Source organism: Grus americana, chromosome 2, assembly GCF_028858705.1.
Source record: "Grus americana isolate bGruAme1 chromosome 2, bGruAme1.mat, whole genome shotgun sequence".
NCBI lineage: Eukaryota > Metazoa > Chordata > Aves > Gruiformes > Gruidae > Grus > Grus americana.
In genome coordinates this window covers 73,431,221-73,459,072 of record NC_072853.1, presented here as the reverse complement: position 1 = coordinate 73,459,072, position 27,852 = coordinate 73,431,221, and the positions used below count along the sequence as shown (strand labels likewise).

Sequence of the window (27,852 nt, the reverse complement as noted above, 5' to 3'; positions counted from 1 at the left end):
ACTAATGAAGCCATTTGTTATCTCCTTCCTTGCTTTTTCCTTCCCATACCACATGGTCTCGGTACCATCAGTTCTGTCATGTATCCCGTGCCTGTCTTTGGTACAGCTGGCAGCCTGTGGTGTGGTTGGTGGAAGGCTCCATGAGGACCTATTTCCTAGCTGGCCTCCTTTCAAAATGCCTGGAAACTTCCTTTTCTCTGATGAGAATGCTGACCTGGGGGTCTTTTGTAATGCGGTTTTTCAATTTGAATAGGAACATAGCTCAATTTCTGTCACATATGACTGAATTCAGGGGGCAGATCCCATAGTTATGGGGAAGAGTTAGTCTACAAGGGGATAGTGGGAGGGACAGCACAGCTCTCTAAGGAAACAAGGGTGAAAACAGTGTTCCTCATGACTGTCGTGTGTTTGAGTGGGTTTAATTTTGTAAGGAGGCTCTGAGGGAAGGTACTCTGGTAGTTTCCATATTTCTCTGTTTTCCTCTGGCTTTGACCATAATTCAGCAGAGCCACACATTTTATTGGTGATGACTTTCACGGTCAGGGACAGGGTCACCTCGGAGCTCCACCTGAGCTGTTCTGTGCATTGGTCAGGAGGAAAACTAACTTCATGAAGATGCTGGAGTGTTGAGATGCTGCTTTGTACACAGTTGCCATGTCAAATGTACTGCAGGTCTGAAGCTTGTGAAGCACTCTCTGCTGGTGTCATGAGGAAATTCTTTTTTGCATCACCTGCAGGCCAACCTGTATAAATCAGAGGTCTGGCTGTGATAGGAGATGGGTCTCAGAAGAAGGTGATTTGGTATGGAAAATTGATATGGAGCAAATGGGCTTTGTTCTACATAGTTTATAAGCACTCATGCAAATGATACAGTAGTGATTTAATCTTAAATCTAATGCCCACATTTGGAATTTAAAATATTTCTGAAAATACACATTGGTCAAATATTTACTTGGTGGTTTAAAAAAAGGAAATAAGATGCAATGTTGCATCTATTTGCCTTTTAAGTTCACAGCACTTCAGCTTTCCCATATGTAACATGTGATGAATCACAGTGTGCTTCACAGAACTGTTGCATGACTTGATTAATTGTAGATGGCTTTCAGATCCTTAAATGCTTTGCATGAGATAAGTAATACATCAGTAACTTACCTTAGTAACAGGTTATCTAATCTCTTCTCTCTTTAAAATCGATTGCCTTTTGTCTTGAGTACAGTGACATTGTATTGCATTAGATGCCTTCACAAACCAAGATGTCACTCAGCCACATAACCAAAGCTAGAACAGTGTGATAGGAAGGGGATTTTGGAGAGGGGACTCAAGAGAAAGTCCTGTCTGCAAGTAAGTTCATAAAAACTCTTTTCCTCTCCCAGTTTTTTTGGAGCACGGTTAAGGAAATATCAGCTTGGCCCTGCCCAAGGAAAAGAAGTTGCTGAAACTGCCATTCTCCCAAACCTTTCCTGTTGCCAGAGGTTCAGCCCAGTGACCATCTGTTGAGGACAGCGTAGTTCAAGGCTAACATCATACATCAATGAGGGCTGGTGGGAAGGCTTGGCATGCAAGTCTTGCATCATTACAAGAAAAAAAAAAAAAAGAGAAACATGCCAAATGGCCTTAATCATGTTTCTCCTATGTAGGTGCACAGTTATTGTGATCCCTATAACAGTACCCAGTGGTTAAATTTTAGTTTGCAAATTAATCTGTTATGTGCAATTCTAATTACCTGTGGTTTCTTGTTGCTTGTTATCTACTTATCTTCTTTTTACCAAAACATGAAATATCACAGTTATGTCTGTTGCTGAACAGATCATCAGAGTAGTGTTCGAGAGAGACAAGGTTATTTTTCATTCATTCTGCTCATCAGAAACGCAAATTTTATTTAATAGAAGTGTGACTGATTCCTAAAGACCACTCTTGTTTAAAAAGTGGGACACACTCCTACTTTGGCTGTGACCTATAGATCTTTGGGTCACGCATTTGCAGTAACTACTGAAAAATTGCCTAGTCAGACAGTGTGTTTCCAGATGCTAAGTAGCATTAGAATGGCATACACATCATAGTGTTTGTGGGGTTTTTTTGCATAGGGATAGTTTAATGTGTGCCCAACAAAGCTTATGGTATCTAGTGAAAGGAACAGACTTTACTAGATAATCTTACTCTATGATCCATAGCATAAAAATGCTCAAAACCCCTTGCTATATATAAACAGTTTGAGGTGCATGTTTGTAGAAGAAGAAAGAGAAGAAAAATGTCTGTTCTTTATCAAAAGCTGTTTGATAGCACATGACATGCGGGCATGAGATTTAGCAGAAGTTGCTTCTCACATTACTGTCGCTTCTCTCAAGCTAATTGTTTTATGCCTCATCTAAGATAATATAATCACAATCCTTACCCAGATACAGAAGGCAGGTCTGGATGTACTGATGGTGTTCATTTGGCTGGAGTCCTAGAAAACACCAGTGTTTGGGAAGGGTTAATCCCATCAACAGATTGAGTATGATGAAACTGAACAATTTGAAGAGAGAAAGAAAAGAAAATCTTAGTGTAAATCTTTACAAGTGAAGCATAATTCCTGTTCTGGACACAGGCTGATGGCAAATTTCCAGTGAAATATTTTTGTTTTGTGTTTTGCAATGGAAAAAGCTAAAATTTAATTGAAACCAAACCTTTCTGTTTCAGCAATTTCTGAAAGAGCAAAAGAGAAAGACGCTCAAAACCTAATAGCTCTGTGGTTGGAGCCCTTGACAAAGGTGCAATGACACCATCTCAAGAATCACCTGAGAGTAAAGAAGTTTGATCCTTTAATGTCCTGTAATTTCCATGTCCTGTCCTGTCATCCTTTCTGGCTGAATAGTTATGTGTAATTTTCACAGAATGAACAGTTCTTACAGGAGAAACTGAGGAGATGGTCTGGTTGCAGGGGAGGAAAACAAGAAAAGACTTCTCTCACTTTGTGTTTTGTCTTGCAAAGCTATGAATGGTCTTCCGTTCATCCTGTTGGAAAACAAAGAAAAACATTGGTTTAGACAAAGAAAAATGTAATTTTAGAGTATTTCATGGGATGAGAAAGTCACTTCCCCACCTCATGGGAAGATTGTCGCTGGTGTTCCAAAAGGGGGAGAGGGGAAAGCCCGAAAAACCCTGGAGCATCTCCTGGCTCATTCCAGGCTCTGCAGCACTTTTGATTTTTAAACAATGTCTGTATGATGCAGTGATTGCTGCATGAGAAATGTCGCTACATCGTTAGTTCATTACAAATGGCTTAACAGAGAACCAGTTTCTACTCCCAATATATTCTTTTAAAGCTCCCATCAGAATTGCATGGATTCATCTGAGGGCCACATTGGCCTCATAACATGTTTTGGTTTGTCGTATGAATTGCTTGCTTCTGTGTACAGATCTTTTTCGTTTTTCCCCCTTCTGCTTCTGGACCGTGATTGATGATGTAAATAATCATTTCCAGGCATGAGCCTTTTTTTTTTTTTTACTGTTGACCAGTCACTAATCACTACTTGTTCATCCCTGTGTTTTGTTGGTAAGCCAGATGAATTTCTTTTTAATGGCCTTCTTTCTCTTCATGTCAGAAATCTCACCACAGATAAATGACAGATACACACCACATATGTAACAGTGCGCAGACCTTATAATCATTATCCAGTACGTTTACAAAGTTCTGAGAAATTTAATTTTAAGAATAGTAAATGCATGCATTTCTCTGCCATCCCTAGCATTACATGCTCTGCAGAAAGAAAAACTTTAAGGAACATTCAGAATTAAAAGTGTATTGTTTAATTGATAATTTTTTAGCATCTTGCATCTAAGCATATAGGGGTTTTCATCTTGATCTAACTCACCTTTCTGCAATGTCCACACCTTCAGTCCTGAGCCTGCAAAGCACTTAACAACAGTTAATTTGCCTTATTTAAACATCCCTCTTTGACGATTTGAGTGAAAATGGCTGAATATTAAAACGAGGTCTAGCGTTATTTTAATATATGCCAACTAATAAAAATTCCAATGCTTAAAATAGACATGGCATCATGCATATTCTTATTTGTGCAACTGGTATAGCAACCCACAGATACATATATCATTTAATAGTCACAGTCCTAATGAAGTAAAATGCCTGAGTGTAAACAATATTCCGTGCCTAGATTGGGGTTATTCACATACTTTATGCACACTGTATTTAACTGTTGCTTCCCACGCATCTCGGCTTTGTCATACCTCCACGTGCCCCGCACACCCCGTGACTTGGGCAGTTGTTACCTCTCTAGTACGGAAGTGGAGGAATTGGCACATCCTCGCTGCAGCCTCAAAAGCAACTTCTAAGGTCCCAGCACATATGAAATCTTTCTCCCTTCTAGGAAAAGGTGATTACACTCATTTGAGAAGTTTTTCTGGAATTCTAAATTTTTCATCATTCTCCTTAAAAGTGGCTGCCTTAAAGTTTAGATGGAAAATTAAGCTGACTAGAAACACTTGGCTCAGGTGGTGCAGAGGGATCTCATTTTTCTGATCATTCTTTCATTCAGGAGCTATGAATAGAAAGGAATGGGATTACTAAATGGAGTTGTCACCCTTTTTTGGAATGAAGTAATTGACCTCAAATGTCAGTTTTTGAGAGGAGAGTCAGAGAATAGAAAGAACTTGGTTTGTTCCTTTGTTCTGTAAGTCATTTGCAAATCCTAGTAACAGGGGTTTCCAAATGTTTTACCCCCTAATATCTTTCCCCTTGCTTATATGACACCACCACACCCCCATTCTGGTATATTTTTTGTCTGGGTTACATAAACACTATGTACAACGCATTTACAAAGCTATTTGCTCTTGCTGTAGGTGTTACGGGTTCTTTCCCATGTATAGCCAGCCCTGCGTACTTCTGAGATAGATAGCTGGTCTTTAGTCATGGTACCAGCAGTGGCTCTCCCCGCTTGTGCACCCAGTGCTGGAGTTCGTGGCTGGCTTTTTGCTGTGCAGATGTGGGAAAGGTCCAGTAAGATGCTGGCTGCAGTGGAGACATCCTTGTTGCATAAATGTGGGTGAACAGCTTGTGCAATACTAAAATGACATTGTTCCAGAGATTCAAGAAAGTTAATACTTATCAGAAAATACTTAGATGTCGTATGTGTCAGGTAAATTATGTTTCTAAAAGACTGGCTACAGATATGCATCCTTGGCAAAGGGCTTTCATTATGTCATTCACACACATACCTGGCACTGAAAATAAGATCAGCCTCCTTCCACTTTGTACACATCCTGTTTTATGGGCTGTAAACACCTTAATTTCTACTGAAGCTGTGCTGTGTAATGGGATGCCAACATAAGATTATCCACTTGTCCTTCCTCATCGTCATCTGTTTTCAACATCGGATTTCTGATTTCAACCTCATTTCAAGATTAGATTTTTCTCTGAGAACAAGGGTGGACCTGTTCCAGGTATATTTTTGTCTTCGGAGAAAGAAAGTGAACAAAGAAACTGGCACGGTTCTGGGAACTGCCACAAAATACAGACACCTTATGCCAGAGCATTAGTAAGATAAGATTGTGTTGTGCAGTTGTTAGAGGCAAACCTTGTTTCATACAGAGCAGACAGCTCTCATTGCCCATGTCCTGTAAAGCTGAAGTTGAAGCACACCCATGAGGCTTCTAATACCATGTAAACCAACAGTAAAATAGAAAGCTAAAATAGTAGCAAGCAAGTAGATAGAGAAAACAAGGTTTTCTTCTAGTATGTATATTCTTCTAATACATATTAGTCTCTTTGTATATATGGAAGTGCGTGTGTGTATATCTGTAGTTTTACCAGGTGCTGAAGGAGCTTTTTGAACTATTAGCAACAAGAAATATGACAGGAAACCAAAGGGCTGGATACGAGCTGCAGTTGAATCCCAAATTATAATTTGGAAATGTTACGAGATACTTTTCATCACTGCTCCTCTAGAGAACCTGTTTTTTTTTTTCAATTTTATCCTTGCCCATCTCATGAGAATCATCCAGAGCCATGTAAGCTAAAGCTATGCTTTGGTCTGACTCCCGTCTGAACAAGAGAGGCAGGTTGGGAACAACAGATATAGAAATATATGGAACATACAGCTTTATAAGAAATCCTGGGAGGTGCTCAATGCTTTTTTGTTTATGCATATCTCACTTTTTGATAGGTAAACGTCCTGTACTTCTTTTTGATGGCCTTGGCAGTAATGCTGCAAGCTCAAGGTGAATGTTGTTAGGACTAAGTTTTGTCACAGCAGGTTTTAACTGGCACTTTTTGTACATCTTCCTTTTCTGCCTCTTTTTTTCTTTTGCCTGTGATTCTTCCTTGAAAATTATCCTTTAAGGGTAGTGAGTCCTGGTAACTCTTCTAAAATATCAGGGAAAGCTACAGATGTTTCTTTTAGCATCACACCATTTAATTCTGTCCACTCGTTCTGAATAAGATATAAATAAAATGCTCAACATGAGCCAGCAGTTGCTCAACATGAGCCGGCAGTGTGCGCTTGCAGCCCAGAAAGCCAACCGTGTCCTGGGCTGCATCAAAAGAGGTGTGACCACCAGGTCAAGGGAGGTGATCCTGCCCCTCTACTCCACTCTTGTGAGACCCCACCTGGAGTACTGCATCCAGCTCTGGGGGCCCCAGTACAGGAGAGACATGGAGCTGTTGAAGCGAGTCCAGAGGAGGGCCACGAAGCTGATCAGAGGGCTGGAGCACCTCTCCTATGAGGACAGGCTGAGAGAGTTGGGGTTGTTCAGCCTGGAGAAGAGAAGGCTCCGGGGAGACCTTATTGCAGCCTTCCAGTACCTGAAGGGGCCTACAGGAAAGCTGGAGAGGGACTGTTTATCAGGGAGTGTAGTGACAGGACAAGGGGTAATGGGTTTAAGCCGAAGGAGGGTCGATTTAGATTAGATGTTAGAAAGAAATTCTTTCCTGTGAGAGTGGTGAGGCACTGGAACAGGTTGCCCAGAGACGTTGTGGAGGCCCCATCCCTGGAAGTGTTCAAGGCCAGGTTGGATGGGGCTTTGGGCAACGTGGTCTAGTGGAGGGTGTCCCTGCCCGCAGCAGGGGGGTTGGAACTAGATGATCTTTGAGGTCCCTTCCAACCCAAGCCATTCTATGATTCTGTGATTCTATGGTAAGAGAATATGAATTTGAGCAAGAGTTAGTAGTGTGCCCTCGCGTGAAAGGAGGCCAAACACATCCAGGGCTGGGTTGGTGGAAGAGTAGCCACCAACTTGAACGAAATGCCTCTCTGCGTTTGGGGCTGGTAAGACTGCATCGGGTTTGGGCTGCTCAGTACAAGAGAGATATTTATCTACTGGAGTTAGTCCAGCGGGGGTTCACCATGACGGTTAGCGGGTAGAGCAGATGATACATGAGGAAGAGGGAACTGGGTTTGTTCACCTACAATGAGAAGGAAATATTTTTGTTTCCTTTTCCTTGCTTACTACAAAGAAAAATAATATTATTATGTTATATACTATAATACATTATTATATATTTCTTTCATATGTTACATTTATTATTTATTATAATAAATACGGGGGTTTGTATATATACTATATTTTATGTATTTTATTTAAGTATATATATAAGTCCTCCATTCCAGGAAGATCTTTCCTCCTCTTGTGAGCAGAAGGTGGTTTTATCCCCTTGTGAAACAACAACATTGCAGGGCTGTTCCCGTAGCACTAGATCTGAAGTCGGGGGCATCTTTGCACCCCACAAGAGAGAAGGGTTTCAGCTTTCCTGTGCACCTCTCACCAGGGGCTGGACACTCGTTGCACTGCATGTTTCGTTAGCTGCAGCTCTGCCTGGCTATGTCGTATCAACAGGATGAGTACACGGCCTGCGAGGCCATGTCCATGCTTGGATTAGGCCTCGGAGGATTTGGCCATAGTAAATCTTTAGTTGAAAATCCAATGCTCATTTCTCCTTTAAGTTCAAATAGCATAAATCTGAAGTAATTACATGGCCCTGAGTGAAATATTAAGTTTTTACTCAATTTTATTTTCACTTTCTTCCTTTTAAAAAAACCCCAAAACCAAACAACCCGGATTTTTAAATATGAACTTTGCAACTATTGCTTTGGTCTCTAAGTCAATGAACTTTCTGACAACATTCCTTGTAAAGGCTAAAGCCTTTCCTGGCAAGTGATTTACAACTGGGACAAGCCTTTCCATGAGACATGAGTTTTGCAGCCTGTTGTGTGGTCTCTTTGGCTGGGTCTGTTACACGTTTCCGATTGCCTAAATATAAACAGATAAAAAGGAAAGGGACTGCCAAACTCCACTGTATAACATAAAGCAAGTCAGAGGGAAAAGGTTGGTAATTTTTTTTCTTCCTTTTACACTGGTGGCTACATCTTATCTTTAGCCAGAAGATGCTAACGTCATTTCCTCTCTATAAATTGGCTCGCACATGATACAAAAACACAATTTGACTTTCTTTTCTAACTTAATAATGACATTCAAAAATCCTGATTTAATCTCAGAACTGTTAAAACATCACTTTACCAAGCCAGTGGGTGTATATATTGCCTCAATGAGCCTTCTTTTTTAACTAAGCAGTAATATTTAGGAAATTTGGAAATAATTGCAACAACCAATGTTTGCAAAATGATGATACCAGGACTTTTTTTGGACTACTACACAATATATTTACCTCTTTTATTGCTCTTCTGACATCTAGTCCTGTCTGAAGTAATAGTGTGATTGTCCCGTGGATTTTGACAGAACTGTGACTCTCTTGAAGCTGATTCAGAAAGCAGTTGTGCCCGTCTTCAATATAAAATGAGAGCCTGGTAAACCCCAGAAAGAGCCTTAAAAGCCTTCATGAAGTTTTTAACAGTGATTCAAATGAATAGTGATTCACCTACTCGTGAATGAAATATGAAACTTGTTTCTCTTGCTCCCATTGCTGTGCCATCTGGGTACATCATGTGAAATAAAATGATACCAGTGACTGGCAAAAACTCCTGTGGCTTCACAAAGAGAAGCAAGAAAGTCAATGAATTGCTGCTTTTATTTCCTGTTAAGCAATCTCCCAGTTTTGAGATTTACAGTTATTTTATTTGCAATGTAGCTGTCTACTATTTAAATAATTGAAAAGGCATGCCCTGCAAACACATTTTATAATTTACTCACGAAGATATGAGGATCTCCCACTTTGACAGTCATCATAGTTAATCACAAATGGAAACTTTCTAGATAGCTGTGGTATTCAGTCATTCTTGGTCTTCGTTGAAACACTTCCCATTGCAATACCTGATGTTTAACGTGTCAGCAGCAGCATGCATGAGCTGCTACAGGCAGGTCAGGCACACAGGGGGTCATGAAGGGATCGTTTAACAGGTGGGACATCATATTGGAGGCCACGTGAGAAAATACACCATGCTTCACATGGGTCTTGGCAGCAACTATCCCTGGAACAGACCTTTCAGAGACTTCTTGGTGCCATGGTGGATAATTAGAGTTGATTTTAGTGTATGTATGTCAGGCTCTGGACTTTCCTTGTGTCTGGGGTGCCAGGCTATCAGATGTCTTGGAGGGGCTTTGGCTGGCTGGAGACTCCAGTTTCCAAGGGACAGCGCAGCTGCTCAACGATTGCCTGCTTCTGTCAAGAAGCGCTATTAAAGCAATATTAAAAAGCCCCATGTGTGCAAAGGTTGTGTGGGTCACAGGTAGCTAGTAAGTTCCCAGTGTAGGCATTGTGCAGCTTAGTCTAGGACTGCAGTATTTTGGTTTTGTACTTACCCAAGGTGTCCAAAGCAGCATGCAGGCTTAAAATGCCCACAGGTGTCTCAAACTGACTATTTTGTGAGGAGTTGGTTAAGCCCTGAACATTTGCCACTTGAGAAACTGAACTTACAGTGTCCTTCTACTAGCTAAATGACAAGCAAAACCTAGCTTTTCTAATCACTCCTTTTCTCCAGGACTGCTTCTGGGTGGTGTTTATTCCTTACGCTGTCATCTGTTAGCTTGTTAAGCACAGGAGGTTGACACCTGCAGACAGCACCCGAATAATCAACCGGCTTGAGCCCCGGTCTGGTGCAACTGCGGGGTGCTGTCCTGAGGCTTCACAGGGTTTGCAGCCTGGCAGACACAAGGTGCCTAGGGACTAGCTCCTTATTACAGCAGCTGCCGTGGCCAGCAGGCAGCGGTTAGAGCAAAGGTATTGCAAAAGGTCCTTCCTTCCGGAAGAAAAAGAGATTTGCAAAAATAGACATGAGCCCGGCGTGTCCCCCACTTATAGCTGTCAAATGGAAACGTATGGGAACTTTGCCATGGAGTACTTATGTGTAAATGCATCCCGTTGTCACCACGTGGCCAAGCTCTGAGGTTTTAAGAACCATCAAAAGTAATATCCAAGATTTCCTTTCTAGGGGAAGGATCCTGAATCAGATTACTAGGTAGCACACAAGTGGTTATCTGGGAAATATGTTAACGCTAGAATTGTTTACAGTGATCTGGTAACTCCTGTTCTACAAAGTAACTTTACAAAACGAGTGGAGACTTGTGGGAAATTCTTTCAATATGCCTATTAAACAATCAAACTTGATTAACAAGGGAAGCGTCATTGCAGAGCAGAAACATTCTGGTATTGGCCTGAAAGGCAAATGCATAGATGTCCCGTGCAATCGTGGAGAAGTGATGTGGTTTTGTGTCATCAGATTTCAATTTCCTATAACTTGATTACGCTATGTATCTATGAAGTATCACTGCAGCAGTACAACTGCAAATTAGGCTAACCAGGCATCTTATGGGACCTAGCCAGGTTTGTCCCTTGGGATTTCCTGGTTGACAGCCCTAAAAGTAACTGATTTGATGATACATCAAGTCTGAAAGAGTCTAGATTCAACAACAGAAGATTTTCCATTGCCACTATTATCATTGCAGTGCATTAAACTCAGTTCAGCACCAGTGGGTAAAACCCAAGAAGCTAGGGAAATACCTGGGTTACTGTTCACACTAAACTCTGTGTTTATAGCAGCAATCTGCATTTTAGCTCATTACCTTGAAGTGAGCCCTAGTACATCTCTGTGAGTGGCAATGTGAACGCAGTAGCTTGACTCTATGCCTGTTGCACTTGCAGTCTTTTTCGGAGTATAGACACAGTCGCTGTCTCTGAGTGCATCTGTGAAATGATTAATAGTGATTTTTTGCCTCTTAGGAGAGTTGTGTTGAGAGAACTTGAAAAAATGAGGGAATGGGAATGAAGTAATACTGATAGAAACTATATATATATATATATATATATATATATATCTCCCTGAAACAGTTTAGCAGTACAGTATAATGATTTTTTTTCTTTCCTTTCCCCCTGGGTGAGACATTTTAATGACCAGGCAGTTATGTTTCAGAGTGCCTACCAACTTAATGTAATGAGTCAAAGACAGGGATTTTCTGTAGCGTGGCTTATCTCTACATGAATGCCTCCTAAAGTAGATTTAAAAATCTGTCAATGGCAAAGCAGAGAATAATGACCACATTACTGTAGCTGTCTTGTTAAAAATCTTACACGTTGTTGGATAGATTTGTTGCAGAACAAGGTAGCAGAAAAATACAGTAAACTTACAAGTACCTGTTTTTCTGGAGCTTGATTCAATCACAGTAGGCTGGAAATTGTGTTTCTGGGCACAGTGGTGTATCACCTTTTATTTGGCTTTAACTCCATCGTTTAGACTGAGGATATAGCAGATATGATCTAGAATCAATTCTCCTAGTAAAAACCCTGGCAACTGGGCATGTACATCCCTGCCTATTAAAAAGTCCTGCTCTTTCACATCTCCTTTTATTAAAAACTCCAAATATTCCCTTAAGTAAAGAGTTGTTTTTTCATATACCTGATCATGCCAAGCAAGTCCCTAAAAATTCTTACTCAGCACTTTGAAAATTATCTAATAGTTAAATGATCCTCTCTGGAAATGGAAGATCTGTGATGAAACTGATAAGAGTTTGGCTAGAGATTTCCAGTAGATCCATTTCACCAATGTTGAGTCTTTGCTGAGCTCACAGTCCTGGGGATGTACAAAAAAAATGAGTTTGAAAACTTGCAGGTAGAATGCTCAGTTCCAATAAATCACACATTTCATGACAGGGTGGGATAGTCAGAGATTAATCACAGTTTCTCCCAAGTTGTGTAAATAGGGAAGATTGATCTATTTAATAAGCATTAAATAGTAACATTATAAGAAAAGAAGAAAGCATGAGGAGAGAGTCATCCCATGGTACAGCAATTTGACAGCATGAAAAGCTCTCAGTGAAAAGGGGAAATAAATGTTGTGTTGAGAAATAGAAGAATATATGCGTTCTTAGCTCAGTAGGTTCTGTGTACATCAAGCTTTGGACAGCAATGTTGGGGATATGCGTAGGTGCACGCATAGGTGAGATGTTCAACTTTTTATTACATGTGGCAGCATTAAGCTTTCGTTTGGATTCACTGACTATTGACACTTCCCTTGGAGAGCACTGTCCAATGAATGAAATGTTCAGCCAACTGGCCACCTTTCATTTTTTTGGTCCTGGCATAGCTTAATCTCTTCCGTTCATGTGTTATTACCAGATCTGGATCGCTGCGCTTGCATCTTGCCCAGTGTTATTTAACACATCTGGAAATGCTGTGGTTTGCTGAATGACAAGTCGCACTCTCTTTTCTTCCAGTTCCGCCTGGTGGTAAAGACAGCACTGAAGCTGCTGCTGGTGTTTGTGGAGTATACCGAATCCAATGCACCGCTTTTAATCCAGGCAGTATCTACTGTCGATGAAAAGAGAGGTGAGTAGCCTTACTTGGGGGGTGCAAAATCCCAGCACTGCTGAGATCAGGGTAGCATTTCATCACTGATTTCAGTGGTTCTAGAGTTGCTGTCGTGATGCCTGCTTTGTGCGATATACCCTTAATTTCTTAATTAAAAGCATATTTTAAGTATTCACACAAATGAAGACTGTTTTGAGGAATGAATTATAGTGGGAAAGTGAAGAGTGAAAAGCTGAGGAACCCGGCTGGCTGCCTGTGCACCGCAGTCATTGCCCCTCGCCTGCACCCACGTGCAAAGTGAGCCCCGTTGCATCTTCCGACCTTGGAGGCTCCTTCGGGCCAGGCCGCCTTTCCACTTACTTCTGAAAGGCAGCAGTCTGATTTAGAAGAGAAAATGATATCTAATCAGTGTAATCCCTTTGAAGAGAGAGACGAGGTCAGTAATAGTACAGGCTTTATACTAAAAGTAAAACCATCTGTTGTTACATTAAAATAAAGCCCTTGAGCAGATATTATACTATGAAATCTGTTACCCTTCAGGCTCATGAAAAATACTTGAATATGTATACTGTATTTTTTACAAATAAATAGAACAAAAATGGTTCTTTCTTGTTCTTCCCACAAAGCCATTGCTAAGCTCCCGGGGCATTCTCTCTTGATGCAAAACATTCCTTTGCCTCAAGGAGAGTTTTTGAGGTTGGGAGAGCCATTGTTGTGGTCTCAAACACATGGAGGTCGAAAGCAAGATCCCCTCTGTGGAGCCACTGCCTCCATGCTGAACTTGTGTGAGCGACCTGATATGGTAAAAGTGAAACAAAAAAAGGTGGGGGGTGGGGAGAAAGGTGGTGCCAGAGATAGGAGAAAGTAGCCAGGTTTTGCTTTCAGCTATCAGCATGAGTGTTGAAAAGACCAAAAAAAACCCCAAGTTGTCTCTTATGGCAGGGGAGCAGACAGGGGCAATTCAAAAGCAGTGTAACACTTTGAAAGGTGGACTCTTCAGGTTGGCTCTCTGTTTTGAATTAAAACCAATAAACCTTACAATGCCATAAGCAGAAATATAATTACAATATTCATGTAACTGTGAGCGCTATGATTTATTTTTACAGTCATCCTTAGTATTTCCTCAGCTCTCTGAACTCACTGGTATTCTCAGCATGTTCAAATTGCCATCTGTTCACATGCTAGTAAACCTCATTAAAGAAAAAAAGAGAGAAAATGGAGGACCCTAAATACACTACCATGCGCTGTGTATTCCCTTCTGTATCTGTAAAACAGCCTCAGGCAAACGTTTACATGGCCTAAAGTAATAAAACAACTTCAGTAACAATAGAAAACATGTGGGGAAAAAAAAGTGATGCGTGTAGTTAGATGGATACTTGTTAGAAGCATGAGGAGAGGGTTTATGGGAATTCTCATACCTGTGGGTTGGCGGATTGTCTCATGAACTCTTGCAAATAACTTAGCCCCAAATACCCAGTTTTCCTTCCTTCCTTTCTTTTTCTTTTTTTTTTTTTTTAAATTATTATTAAGCAGTTATGCTTAGCTACAAAAGAGGGGGTTTTTTTCTTGTTTTAGACTTAGTTCCTTTTTTAGGTCATCAGTGTAATAGCCCTTCACTTTTGGCTGTGGATATGCTATGTTTTAATTTATAATTTGAAATTAGTGGCTTATAACTGAGGAGTACCTGTCTTTAATGACTGATTTAATGGAACAGAAATATGGAGGAAGAAAAAGTGATGTGCCTTTTCTTGAAACGTTGTCATAAATCTTGCAGATGTATAATTAAGTTTAGCACTGCTTTGAAAAAAGTCCAATGTTTCATGTACATACAAGGTGATGAGATATGACATAATTCCTCAACATGTGTACCACACATGATTAACATAAAGAACCCCATAATAACTCAGCCTGGTTTCAAAGCGATCCCATCTGTGGTTTCTGTGCAAGAATACATCCATATGCAAACTGAAGTACAGAGCTCCACAGAAGTGCCGGCTTTACTCTCAGATACAAGCAGACCGTAAGTGAATAACTGCATGGTCCTCATCATATAGGAAGTAGCTTCTAGTTATACTTCCATCTAGATCCCTTTTCCCCGGTCCTTTCTTGTTTCAGGGCCCCAGAGGAATTTGATCTCTTTTCGGTTGAAGCATAGCGGGACTGTGTGGGCTCTGGAAAGCAAGGCTGGCATTGCACTCTGCTGTCTGGGGCTGCTTTATCAGGAACATTTTTTAGGACAGAGATTAAAGCTCTGTGGCTGACCTGGACACTGTCACATATTGTTTGTGAATTCTGACTTGTTGTTCCGTTATTTGTAAATGGCCCACATGAGCAGTATCTCCACTTTCCCTGCCATTTCACACATAGCTAGATATCCAGTAAATTAATGCCCATTTTGTAGATATGATGGAAGGCTGTATGTTCACACATATTTAAATAGCCAGGAATACAAGATGTTGAGGTCTTTCCAAAAGTATTAATGTCTTTCCATCCTAGGGCAACTAGAGACAGGCACTTTGTAAGTTGGTGGCAGTCCTCATGTACGGTTCTGGCCTGATGCGAGGCTTTCCATGGTTTATACATAAAGTGCGTGTCCTATGTAGTCGTGATGTCAAGATTTTGTGTAAGGTATTAAATTAATGTTGGAGGTTTTTTCTGAGATTCATACGTAAAAACATTTAAAGGGGAAACTGAAAAAAGACTGAGACTTAAACCAATGGGCAATATTATTGAATAGACTGTATTAATTTAATATAGGCTTAATTATTGCAACCCCATAGTTCTCCGTGTGTTTATGCACTGTGTGTGACTACTCAGAGTGCTGTCACAGTGTCAGGGCTGAGGCTCCAGCCTTCCTGTCGGAGCAGCCACGATAATGAGCTGTGGAGCAGTTCTCGTTTCACCCATTAGAAGGCAGGAGAACACACACAAAACTCCACCTCTGCTGTTTAACTTCAGTGAGCCTGCTTCATCACTCCATTCAAGTTTGCTGCAAGTTCTGCATGGAAGTCATAACCGTATGGGAACATCCCAGTCTGCTCCCAGAAGAATTGCTGGGATGCTACATCATCATTCTTTTACATCATCATTCTTCTAAATCATGATCGGGTGGAGAAGACAGGCTGGAAAATAAACCTTTTTGAGAATCGGCAAGCGTAAATGATTACACTTAATATTTTTTTTAAAAATAAACTCCATAATATACAAATATTAAATGGATTTACATTTTTTACTAGAAATACACATGCATTGCCAAACCTATATTTGAATTCAGGTTTTTCAGGATTTGTTATAGTCTGACCATTACACAGAAAACCGAAGCTGTAGATTTTAGATCTACATAATAGTTTCCTCAGAAGTGGTTCTTCATCTATAAATGGAGAGCTTTTAATATTCTCCACAATACAAATAACCTTTTAAAGTGAAAGGAAAAATAAACATCATGTTTTTCATATCTCTTGTATGAGCATCATTGGTTTACTACAGCAGCCAATGAGTTTAGAAAAGTCATCAATTTTTTTAGTGTATGATTTTTCCAAGGTATCTTTCGCAAAGTTTTTCTATGCAGCTTGAAAGGAGAAGTTTTTTCACTATCGTATTGCCTTGAAAATTATTATTTCCTTGTGGTCTCCAGCCTGTGGACTCATCTTTAAGTAAGTGGTGACTCTCCAGGACCAACGTATTTGGACATCCAAGCTCAGGGCATGAGAGTGAATGAGAGCAGACACTTGCTTTAGATCTGCCCATATCCCATTCTGTCCGGATCGTAGGTTGGAAACTATAGGCTATCATTATATATTAGCAAGGAATATTAACCCAGGTATACTAATGCAGTAAGTTCACGGTGCAACTTTCTGTTGGGTTTGCATGGCAAGGTTTTGGTAGCGGGGCGGCTACAGGGGTGGCTTCTGTGAGAAGCTGCTAGAAGCTTCCCCTGTGTCTGATAGAGCCAATGCCAGCCGGCTCCAAGATGGGCCCGCCGCTGGCCAAGGCCAAGCCAATCAGTGCCTCTGTGATAACATATTTAAGAAGGAAAAAAAAAACCAGTTAGAGAGAGCTTTTGCAGCCGGAGAGAGGAGTGAGAAGATGTAAGAAACTCTGCAGACACCAAGGTCAGTGCAGAAGGAGGGGGAGGAGGAGCTCCAGGCACCAGAGCAGAGATCCCCCTGCAGCCCGTGGTGAAGGCCATGGTGAGGCAGGCTGTCCCCCTGCAGCCCATGGAGGAAGGATGAGGGGGTGTAGAGATTCCACCTGCAGCCCATGGAGGACCCCACGCCGGAGCAGGTGGAGGCACCTGAAGGAGGCTGTGGCCCGTGGGAAGCCCACGCTGGAGCAAGTTCCTGGCAGGACCTGTGGACCTGTGGAGAGAGGAGCCCAGGCTGGAGCAGTCTGCTCCTGAAGGTCTGCACCCTGTGGGAGAGACTCACGCTGGAGCAGTTCATGAAGGACTGTCTCCCATGAAAGGGACTCCATGCTGGAGCAGGGGAACGATGAGAGGAGTCCTCCCCCTGAGGATGAAGAAGCGGCAGAAACACCATGTGATGAACTGACTGTAACCCCCATTCCCCGTCCCCCTGTGCCACTGAGGGCGGAGGAGGTTGAAGCCGGGAGTGAAGTTGAGCCCAGGAAGATGGGAGGGGTGGGGTGAGGTGTTTTAAGAGTTGATTTTATTTCTCATTCCTCTACTCTGTTTTGCTTAGTAATAAATTAGATGAATTTCCTCTCTAAGTTCAGTCTGTTTTGCTCATGACGATAATTGGTGAGTGATCTCTCCGTCCTTATCTCGACCCACAAACTTTTCGTTATACTTTTTCTCCCCTGTCTAGTGAAGGAGGGGAGTGAAAGAGCGGCTCTGGTGGGCACCTGGCCTCCAGCCAGGGTCAGCCCGCCACAAATTTCCACACCAGAAGTGCCTCGTCCCCAGATGGTTAGATGGCCTTATGGCTATTTCCATGTTCACTCCTTGGCTGTTCAACTTGAGATGACAATGAGGAAAACAGCGTTTGAAATGAAAGGTTTAATCTGGTACAGATTGGAGTAGCTCTATCAAAGTCACTGATAGTACTGCCTCCTCTTGATATTAGTTAGGGAATAGATGAAGATTTTCAAATTTAAGGCTAGATTTTTGGAAATTGTCCAAGTTTAATAGCAGTACCTTAATTAAAGCCTTTGAAAGATGGATGAGCTAATACAGGGCTGTCTTACTAGTAAGTATGTCTGATTAACAGTTTTTAAAAACTGTATTCTGAAACAGAGAAGCAGCATGGGTAGAAGAAAATTATATATCATACTTGCAGGAAAACAGACAGGAGATCCTGAAAATATTCTTTTATGATAATGGACAAGTATCAAGACATTCAGGAGAAAAAAATCATAGTCCACGATGCTGTCTTTAAAAAACAAAACAGGATTGTTCCAATAAGAATAAAACCTGCCTGCAAAATAAAGGCATGTTTCCCTAAAGACTCTCACTGAATAATGCAGTATGGGTTAAATAATTAATTTTTTATGTTGTTGTGAACTCTCTTTTTTCCAAATGACACTGTTATAAGTCAAGCTTGCATAGTTTCCCCATTTTGTTTCTCATTCTTATTTTCTTCCATTTTTATTTTTCACTGGAAACCACAGGAAGACATTTTTGTAGTGAGGATATCATTCCTGCTGATCATATATCATTTGTGAGCTGAGTCAATTTGTTCCACATGTCTTTTGAACATGTACTGCACAAAATGTCTGGTAATATAGAGAATCTGGTAAAGAGTTGTCTAGTCTATTTTCATTATAGCTGTGTATTTGAATTAGTATTTAATTAGTAATGCACATAAATACATTTGGAGACCTAAGAGTGAATCCCCCTTCCTTTGATTTTGCTCGAGATAAGGAAGCTCTGATTTATTATTCAATAGTAAAGATCAGAGAATGTCTCAAAAAGAAGGGAAAAGAAAACAGGAGAAATATTGCCGTGTGTTCATTAATAGACAGAGTTTTCCACACAGTGCGCTGCCATTGCCTTGAAAAGGGAGATCCTTGGTTAGCAGAGATGTGATGTCTGTGCAGCAGGGTATATATATACATATATAATATCAGCATGAATAAAAAAGGGCCGTTATCACTGTGAGAGTAATGCAGAGTTTTAACATTGGGGTCACTGATCAGTCAGCAACAGTTTGTGGTGATGAAACATCTGCATTTTACTGACTGATTATACTCAAACTATCGTCATCCCTGTAGTGTTTAAGGGATGTGGGCTGTTGGAATACTCTGCATTTTTCCCTGTGAAATTCAAAGGCTCTTGCCATTATGCTCATGTAGTTGAATTGAGTATCTCTAAGTGAGGGCGTTAGCATTCTGCTTCGTCCTCCTCACCTTTAACTTTACTCCAAACAGAATACTGAATTATAGTCTTTCATTATTTATTTTGGTTTCCTAGATAAAAGAGTTATGTGTGTTTTTCCTTTAGTAAATGCAGCCGTCTGCCTTTTAGCCAAATGAAATAGGATGGTTTTACAAGGTGCCTTCCACACAAGAGGTTATCTTGGGTCTGGCTGGCGTTGCCTGTCTGATGTTTTTAGCATAATAACTCACTAAGCCACTTGGGTTTTGGTATCAGATAACCATGCAAATGCAAATCAACATGCAAATCAAGCAAATACATCATAACTAGAAGCACAAATTTTGACCTTACTTAGTGGAAAAATGAGAGAAATGTACCTGAAGGTTCTGCGTATCAAAGTTCTGTAGCGGGGATTCTTATTAAAATAGTTAGAGTAAGAACCACAGCAAAAATCTTTTCCCCTCGTTGATCATTTCTTTTATCCAAGACACACAGCCTGTAATTTGATAAAACTATGTTTCTCTGCTGCACTGTTTTGTTAACAGGACTTATCGTAATGCAGCGTAACTCAGTAGCATCACTGGGAATGTAAGCATCAAATGCGCCGAGAGAGTAGCATATAGATTTTTGCTGAAGATTTATCTAAGTATACGTGAACCTATGATAGGTGGGGTAAAATTCCTCATGCCTGATTTTAGAAGTTCAGTGTCAATCAAACTGGGCTAACAAAACTTTCTTCATCATCAAGGGAGAGAAATTGGTACTCTGGGGAAGGTCCACCTGGCATATTTTAGATCCTTGCATTGGGATGCACCATAGCTTTCACTGACTCTATTAACTTCACTCTCTGTGAAGCAAGGGAGACTGTAGAGGAAGCTGGACATAACTGTCTTTCCACTTGATCTTCCATCTGGCCACATCTTTCCAACTTGTACTACGTCTTGGATAAATGTTGATGCTACAGCTTTCCATTTTGATCACTGTTGCCAATGGTTTCTGCTTTTCCTCTAGGAGCCAAGCCGTGGTCCAACATCATGGAGATCCTGGAGGAGAAGGATGGGGTTGATACCGAACTACTGGTTTACGCAATGACCTTGGTTAACAAGGTTTGTTTACTTTGTTAGCATAACTGGTGGAGATAATGTTAGTATTTTCAATTGTATCATGATCTTCCCTATGAAGAATATAGGACAAAGGAGACCTATCCTGGAGAAGTTGCATCACAAACTGTAATTGATCAGCGCACTCTTGTTACTTGTGTTGCAGTGACCCAGAGGCAGCAGCTGGGAGAGGAATTGCTATTTTGCTAGATGCTGTGCAGAGACATGTTATGACATGGCTCCTCTCCCAGCACTGACAACACACAAAACAAAACTCAACAAACTAACTCAACACATTATCCAAGATGAGAAAGAAAGCAAGTGCCAGTGAACTATCACATGCTCACAAAGGCTTGCATTGTGCACAATCTTCTAGTTCAGATCGTTTAAATTTTTTTTACTGCAAACCAAATATGATGAATTTAACAGGTCTGAGTGCTAGTGGGAGTGTTTCTGCTTAAAAAAATGAGGTTACATTTTTTCTTCTTTCTTTATATTTTCTGGTGTCCTGTGTTACATGTAGTTTTGCAGTAAAATTAAATGTTTTCCAAAGTACTCACTTGGGCTATGAGGAGGGAGAAGGTGAAAAGCCCATAAAAGTTAGAAATTTATTAGTATAAGTTCCTTAAAAATTAGCATCTAGTTCTAAGTGAATCTTAGGGTGACTAAAATTAAAAATGGATTTTTTTAAAGGGCACAGAAGATCAACATACTACTAGCAAATCAAAATAACCATGTGTTTTATGATTATACTTAATAGGCCAGAGTATTACTGAATATTATTATTATTCATTATATTCATTTAAAGATCCTTAGTTTGTCATTGGAGGTCATAAATCAAGCTACCAGCTTATTGTGCTCATGGCTACATGGCTGGGGCTGTGGGTTGCTTTGGTGTTTTTCTGATAAAATAATTTCTCAATGGCAGATACTGCCCAGCAAAGATGCTTGAGAGGGACTAACCTCTCCTGGTGACATCACTGATGTTATTGTACTTTTCCTTAGACCCACCCTTGCTCCTGCTTACATGGTAGCAAGGGTCCTCTTGACTGTAAAAGACCACCTTATCTCACTGATGTACGCTTTCTGAAAGGCATCATCAGCTTTATATGCTTCTGTCTGTAGCTGCTATTAAAGCCGAGGTGGCTAGTTTTTAACATCTCCATTTCACACCTCGTTGTTTCATGTACTGATTCCACTTTCTGAGACAATTCTGTTCATCCTTTGCACAGTTGTAATCTATCTGGTGTTTGACTTCTTCAAAAGTTTTGGTCTGTGTGGACTCTTATCATCCTATAGTTGATTCCTTTAGTCTGAGTTTTTCACTACAGTTAAAGCTATTTTTAGGAGGAGGTAGTTCTTTAAAAACACACAAAAAGAAAAAGCATCTCGCAGTCAAAGGAGCAAGGCAGTTATGAAGATCAAGGAAGAGAGGAATCCCACAATGCCACACTTATAATTATGATCTGGCTTATGGACAGTTTTATGATGTTTTTAATGGGATTTTTTTCATGATTATAGAGAAAACGGCAAGCAGCATGTCACAGTTGTAATTTTTTTCCCCCACAGAGAATACAAAGAAGGCTCAGATGGTTTCAGCTTCTCTAGTCAAGGAAACGTCAAAGTTTTCAGTGCAGGCAGAGTCCTGACGAGGGATTGTCTTAAGGAAGCATACTTCTACTCCTTTTTCTTTCTCCATGTATACATTTACAGACTGTTTTCCTTCCTGCTCAAGAGCAGAAAACACATCTGCCTAGACATATGAATTGCTCCAATCCTTTTATTCTCTTTCTCTCTTTTGTTGATGCTTAACCAATGTACTTATGTTAACAATTCATTAACCCTCTCTTAATTTGGGGATATTTAGACCTTAATGAATCTCTTAAATGAGACTGATTACAGTGCAGATACTTCTGGTTATGTATAGTTCCAGTATAAGCTGTGTTATCTTCCTATGGTTAGTTCCTATGATCTGTTAGATCTTATTCGAATCTCTACTTTCTTCATTTTTATTACTGAGGTCTGGATAGATTAAACCCTTCGTGTTTCATTTGTATTAAACAAAACAAACCAACTCATCAAATGCAGAAAGAAAATTCTATGTTGCATTCAATTCACTTTATATTTACTTGCTATAAAATCTTTTCATTATTGAGATTACACTGGAAGCTTTGTAGCTGTAAGATTACTGTTGATTTTCTTTTTACCTGTATTTAATATTGCTTGTTCTCCCATATGATGATACATTTTTTAAAAAATAGGTAGATTAAATAATTCTGAAGAATATGAAAAATAATACATTTCGGTATAGTCAGATTAAGCACTGAATGCTTTTTAGGAGGTCCAGTGTAAGAGCAGAATTTAAGCACCAGCTTCCAGGCCAGCGGTTACCAGTGGGAACTTAGAGTACCACCCACCAGTGGTCCATCGGCTGTAGTTGAAAAAGTGCTGTTTCAGGCCAGTGTGGTGTTAATGCGGCAGCTGGCACATCATTTTTCAGTGAGCTGCCTTAAGAATGTCGCAGCTGCCACACTGGAACAGTGACCATCTTACGTCCTGTGCCTGACATTGGCCACACCAGGTGTTTCAGAAGAAGTTGTGGTTCCTGGGAAAACACGCACATGAGAGATGCTTCTTCCTATCCCAAAGCAATTGAAAACCTGGCTAATGCCATAAGCGTGTTTGTTTACCATGTAGTGCTTTTCACCATAGCATGTAAGATTTCGATAATGTGTCTCTATCTGGTGCCTGGGCCCACCGATCTGTTGGGTGTTTAGTAACCAGAGCAGTACTCTCACATTGCTTGGACTTGCACGTAAAGCATTGCACGCCAAATGCATTTAGCTGGCCTTACTGTTGTCCGTATCCTCTCTGCACCACTGGTTTATATTGTGATTGTTTTGTAAATGACACAAGGCACCATACTTACTAGTTTTACTAGCTGGTATCAGCCAGGGCTATACATTTTAAAAGCTGCAAATAAAGAGAGCCTTTCATTCTGAAGCCAGGCATAGGCTAGCACTGATTTATGTCAGATTTTGTTCAGAAATGTAACTGAGGATACATAGTGATAAGAATACTATGCTGTTACCAGTCTAAGTTTTTATCATCTAGGAAAACATTTGGCTGTTATACTCCCATAAAACTCTTTTTTTTTTAATCCCCGATACAACTTCATCAGTTTTCTTGCCTTTCTTTCTATTGGGACTGTTACAGTTAGCACTAGGTAAAACATATTGTTTAGGCTTTGGTAAAAATGTGGTTAAGAAGATATATCAAGCTCAATACTCCCAGGCTGGGGTTTTGGTTTTAATTTAGTTCACCATTCCAAAAGTAGCTGCTCGAGAGGGAAGAACACAAAGTTGCATAGACTTTCCTGCAAGGGCTTGAGAGCAACTTGTAAAATCATACAACAAACAAATAAAAATCTTCCTTCAGGAATGGTTCCTCAAACCAAAACTGGTTAGAGGCATAGGAATGAATCTTGACATTCATATTCACGCTTCCTTTGTACACCTAAGTTCTGAACATAACAAAATTCAGCAAGGAAACCACAGAGTATGGTTTAAAAATGCTTCTCCAAGTGACTAAGCTTTAATTCTCTAGACAGGTTTTCATATTGTAAAGTTTAGTCTTCAGAGCAGGAGGAAATATTTGGGACTTGTATGTATATTTTGATATTGCAGTATCATTTTGAACTTAACCAGCTACTCAGGAAGGAGCAAGGACCTTGGAAGGACCTGCCCAATTTCTGACCTCTGCTCTGCTGGTTGGACCTTTTGGTTCCTGTATAAAACCATCAAGAAAATGAGGCCTCACTCTTGTTTCCTAATATTACAATCCAGGATTAATCAGTAGTTCGTGCAAGCACCTCAAGTCCCTTGTGTTTAGTTACTGCAAATATCTTTCTCCTGGGCTAGACTGAACTGACCTTGTTGTGCACCAGAGGTGCCCTTTTACATCCCATTTAATAATGTTAGAAATTGAATTTGATATGCATTAGACTCCAAAAATGGATCTGTGAGTTTAATGACAAACTGTGCAAAGGAAAAATATTTGGTTTCTATACTTGGGAATTCAATTGCCCAGTTCTGGCCAGTAGCATGCAGTGAAGATTAGATTTCCACTGCTGCATGATTTAAAATTATATTAACCAGTAAAAGGCTGCTGACAAAATCAGGGTTGCCAGTAAATACTACCTTATGCTGCTGTTTTCCTTGTCTACAGCCTGACTGACCTCACATTTTACAAAACGCTATACTTGAAGGCCAGTGATCTGCATATCAACATTAAGACCATTTCCTGATCTTTAAAGAAGTAAACAATTGGAAGATCTATGCAGGAGATCTGACTGTTTGTCCACCCTTTTGCACATAAGACATCACATCTTATTGTGCCTGAAGACACTCAGGTCAGCATAGCTGCTGTCTGCTTCTTTCATAAGCAAGAGAAAGCCTGATAGACATCATTTTCTGTTACAGTATTTCTGTATCTGTATTAAAGCTCCATTGAATTTACAGTGTGATAGTTTCATTTGCTGGATCCTCAGATTTCTACTCAATGCTAGGTATCAGTTTAGGAAAGAACAAAATGTACATGGTATCTATTTTCAGCACTGTTCAGGAAAATTTAGTTCCATGGTCTTCAGTGGGTTTTAAAAAGAGGCTTAAATACTGTCCTGGACAGAGACAAAGCCTTCATTAGAGCCTGAACATAGAACCCTGAAGGTATAACCCTAACACTTAGTTGGTGTTTGTGTTGAACATTCCTGTTGCACTGGACCCCACCAGACATCAGACAATAGCCTTGTAATGACTGAAGAAGATGATGTTGCTGTGTTGTGTTTAGTTTAAAAAAAATAAAATTAAGAGTATCTTAGTGATGCATGTTTTCCAGTGCCTCATTTCACAGGAAAAAGGCGCTTTAACAGGGCAGGATATGTCAGCTGACTAGTCCTGTCTCTTGTTAGTCGCATAATTCAGACCAATTTTTCTGAATGTAAAGCTTCTTGGTGTAGGGAGACGGCCCAGAGTGGCTGCTCTCTTCTGCATTCTGCTGCTCAGAGCCACTTGCGAAAAGCTGTGCTCCAGAAAACCAGTATTCTCAGAGTACGGTTCATCTCATCCCAGGCATGAGAAGATGAAACTTTGTGGAGAGGGCCTGGTTTTTGCACATGCTGTCTCTATCTCTTGCTCTTTCTCTTTTCTATTGGAGTATAGGTAAGTTACTTAGCTAATTAAATAGGAGAGAGGAAACTACTTCAGAGTAAGCATCTCTCTGGTGAGCTCATGCAGAATAACTGCGTTGCTTCCGGTGTGCACTGTCACATAGTTTGCAGAAATGGCTCCATATAGACTGCTTCTTGCGATGAGGTGTATGTTGCTCTGCAAGTATGTTGCACAGTATGTCAGTAGTTTTGCTCAGCCTGCACAGGATTACACTCATTTTTCTGCATCATCCGTGAGGAGCAGTAAAAATTCAGCACAAGCTGAGAAGAAATCAATGGCAAACCAGAATAGTAGCATTTTCTATTGACTTTGTAAATGTCTGCAGGATTCTGGTGTATCAAGTTGTCCAATGCCCATGTCAAGCTGTGAGAGGCTTGATTCAATATCTCGTTACATACACTGCAGTGACATGCTATGCTATACATGGTATACTACAGAAGACCACCTTCCCTTTCTCAGTTTTCTGGATTCACCAAAAAAATGGGAAATTACTATGGCAAGAAAAGTACTCTTGAACATAGAGCAGGTACCATAGAAAGCTCTGAACTCCAACAGTTCATTTTCAAGAGCTGTGATTATTGGCATTCTTTATTTTCTAGTGTGCAAAAGCTCCTCTTCAGTGTCAAAGATAACAACTTGCCCCATAATCAGGAATTAGTAACTCTTTTAACAATTTATAGGAGTTAAGGAGTCAGCGTACCTTTAATAAGGGAGGAAAGGAGTCAATATCTCTGTAATGTAAAACAATTTGTGCGCTGGGAGGATGACCTCTGCTGCAGGTGTGGAGGACAGTAGGCACATGGTGCAGGATATTTCCTGCTGTCCTGACATCACACAGCTGTGCATTGGACTTTTTCTTCTTAAGGCCAAACTTACAGGAATCAGTAGGAAATCAGCCTCGCTGTTTTTAACCAAACCATTTCTTTTCTCTCTCTTTGCTTTTATCCCTGTGTTTGATGCCTTAACGTCCTCTGTTCTTTAAATCTGTACTTGAATGAAGCCAGGAAGAATCCAACTGTGTGTTTTAAAGACCCACATTTTCCATACTTTTTTGTATGAAATAACAACATTGATTTGTTTTGCCAATTATTCGTTTTTCTACACAGTGCACACAGTTGTTTATTAAAAGCTGTGCCACTTGTTTTTTATTTTCTAGCGGTGTCTCTAATCCCACATCATGGGTTTTACTTTATTGAAATCATACATAGCACCACTTACCACCCGCTTTTAAAAACCTTTGTTTAATTCTTTTCAAAACAAACAGATTTAAATGTTTTTCCTTTGATTCTTAGACGCTGTCGGGGTTGCCAGATCAAGACTCTTTCTACGACGTGGTGGACTGTCTGGAAGAGCTAGGCATTGAAGCTATTTCACAGAGACACTTGAACAAGAAAGGAACAGACTTGGACTTAGTTGAGCAATTTAACATTTATGAGGTAACATAACATGCCCTGTTTTATGCATCTTGCAGCTTGTGCAAACTTCAAAGCCAAGAGGAGGGGGGAATGTAACCTAGGTGAAATTTGGTTATCTATTTTATTTTAAAAGAAAAACATCTGGTTGCTAGAAGTGTTACACACATTCGTATATGTGACCTGCTCCGGTACATAGCTGCCTTTAATGCAAATGCATTTCATACTAAAGCTGGGGCATACTCCAAGGCAAACCAGCACATTTACTAGCCTCCTTAGAGGCAGTTCTGCCTGCAATTAAAACTTTCTCAGACTGCTAGTTACACATCCTGAGGTAAGTAGAAGTTCTTTCCATATGCAAAAGTATTCAGCTCATTAAAAAGGTTCGGCTGAGCTCAGCTTCACAAATACCACTTGTTCTGCAGCTGAATACCCAGCAAGTCCTTGTTTACGAGTTTACACTGGACCAGATCCTACACAGTTTGCAGCAATGGGGTAATGAGTGACTCCACATTCACCGCCTAGGTGTAAAATAACTACTTCTGAAGCATTTATATGTAAGGGTAGGATATCCAGTTTCTTAATAATTAGCCTCTTTTCAGACTTTGGGAAGTGTCAGAGTGGGGAGGTTTAGGCTGAAGTTAATGTAATGTAAATGTGAATTCATGTTCTCATGCGATGAAATGAAATTACTTTATCTCTGTTTACGTCCAGCAAAGAATTCGGTAGATTTGATTCTCCATTTTCTTCATCAAGTCTACACCCATGTCGCTTCACTAGCTTTAGCAGAGTTAAGTTTTATATGCAGCAGTTTGCAGGAGAAGTGAGGCCAAAATAGGAACATGAGAATGAGAGGTCTTCATGTTCTTACTTCTTTTTTCTATTGTCAGAGGCATCAGCTCATAAAATCCTTTTTAAAATATGATCATTAACCTTAAAAGCAGGTCTTTTTGTGCATGCCCCTACTGGAAGACTTAATTGCAAAATTAGCAGTTTGCTTAGTTGGGTACCAGCTTTCTTTTGATGA

The 27,852-nt window shown here is 40.3% G+C and overlaps 1 protein-coding gene across 14 annotated transcripts in view; it reads left to right on the top strand.

The window, feature by feature from the left end:
- The window catches only part of FHOD3 (formin homology 2 domain containing 3), a 418,162-nt gene that overhangs the window by 268,645 nt on the left and 121,665 nt on the right, over window positions 1–27,852 (top strand). For all 14 annotated transcript variants that reach the window (XR_008575819.1, XR_008575820.1, XR_008575818.1 and 11 more), the window contains exons 7-9: window positions 12,658–12,769; window positions 20,097–20,191; window positions 26,706–26,849. Coding sequence is in view for 11 of the 14 variants with exons in the window: in XM_054816185.1 (XP_054672160.1) it covers window positions 12,658–12,769; window positions 20,097–20,191; window positions 26,706–26,849 (351 nt within the window). In the remaining 3 variants the exon portion in view is untranslated. The remainder of the gene's footprint in view (window positions 1–12,657; window positions 12,770–20,096; window positions 20,192–26,705; window positions 26,850–27,852) is intronic.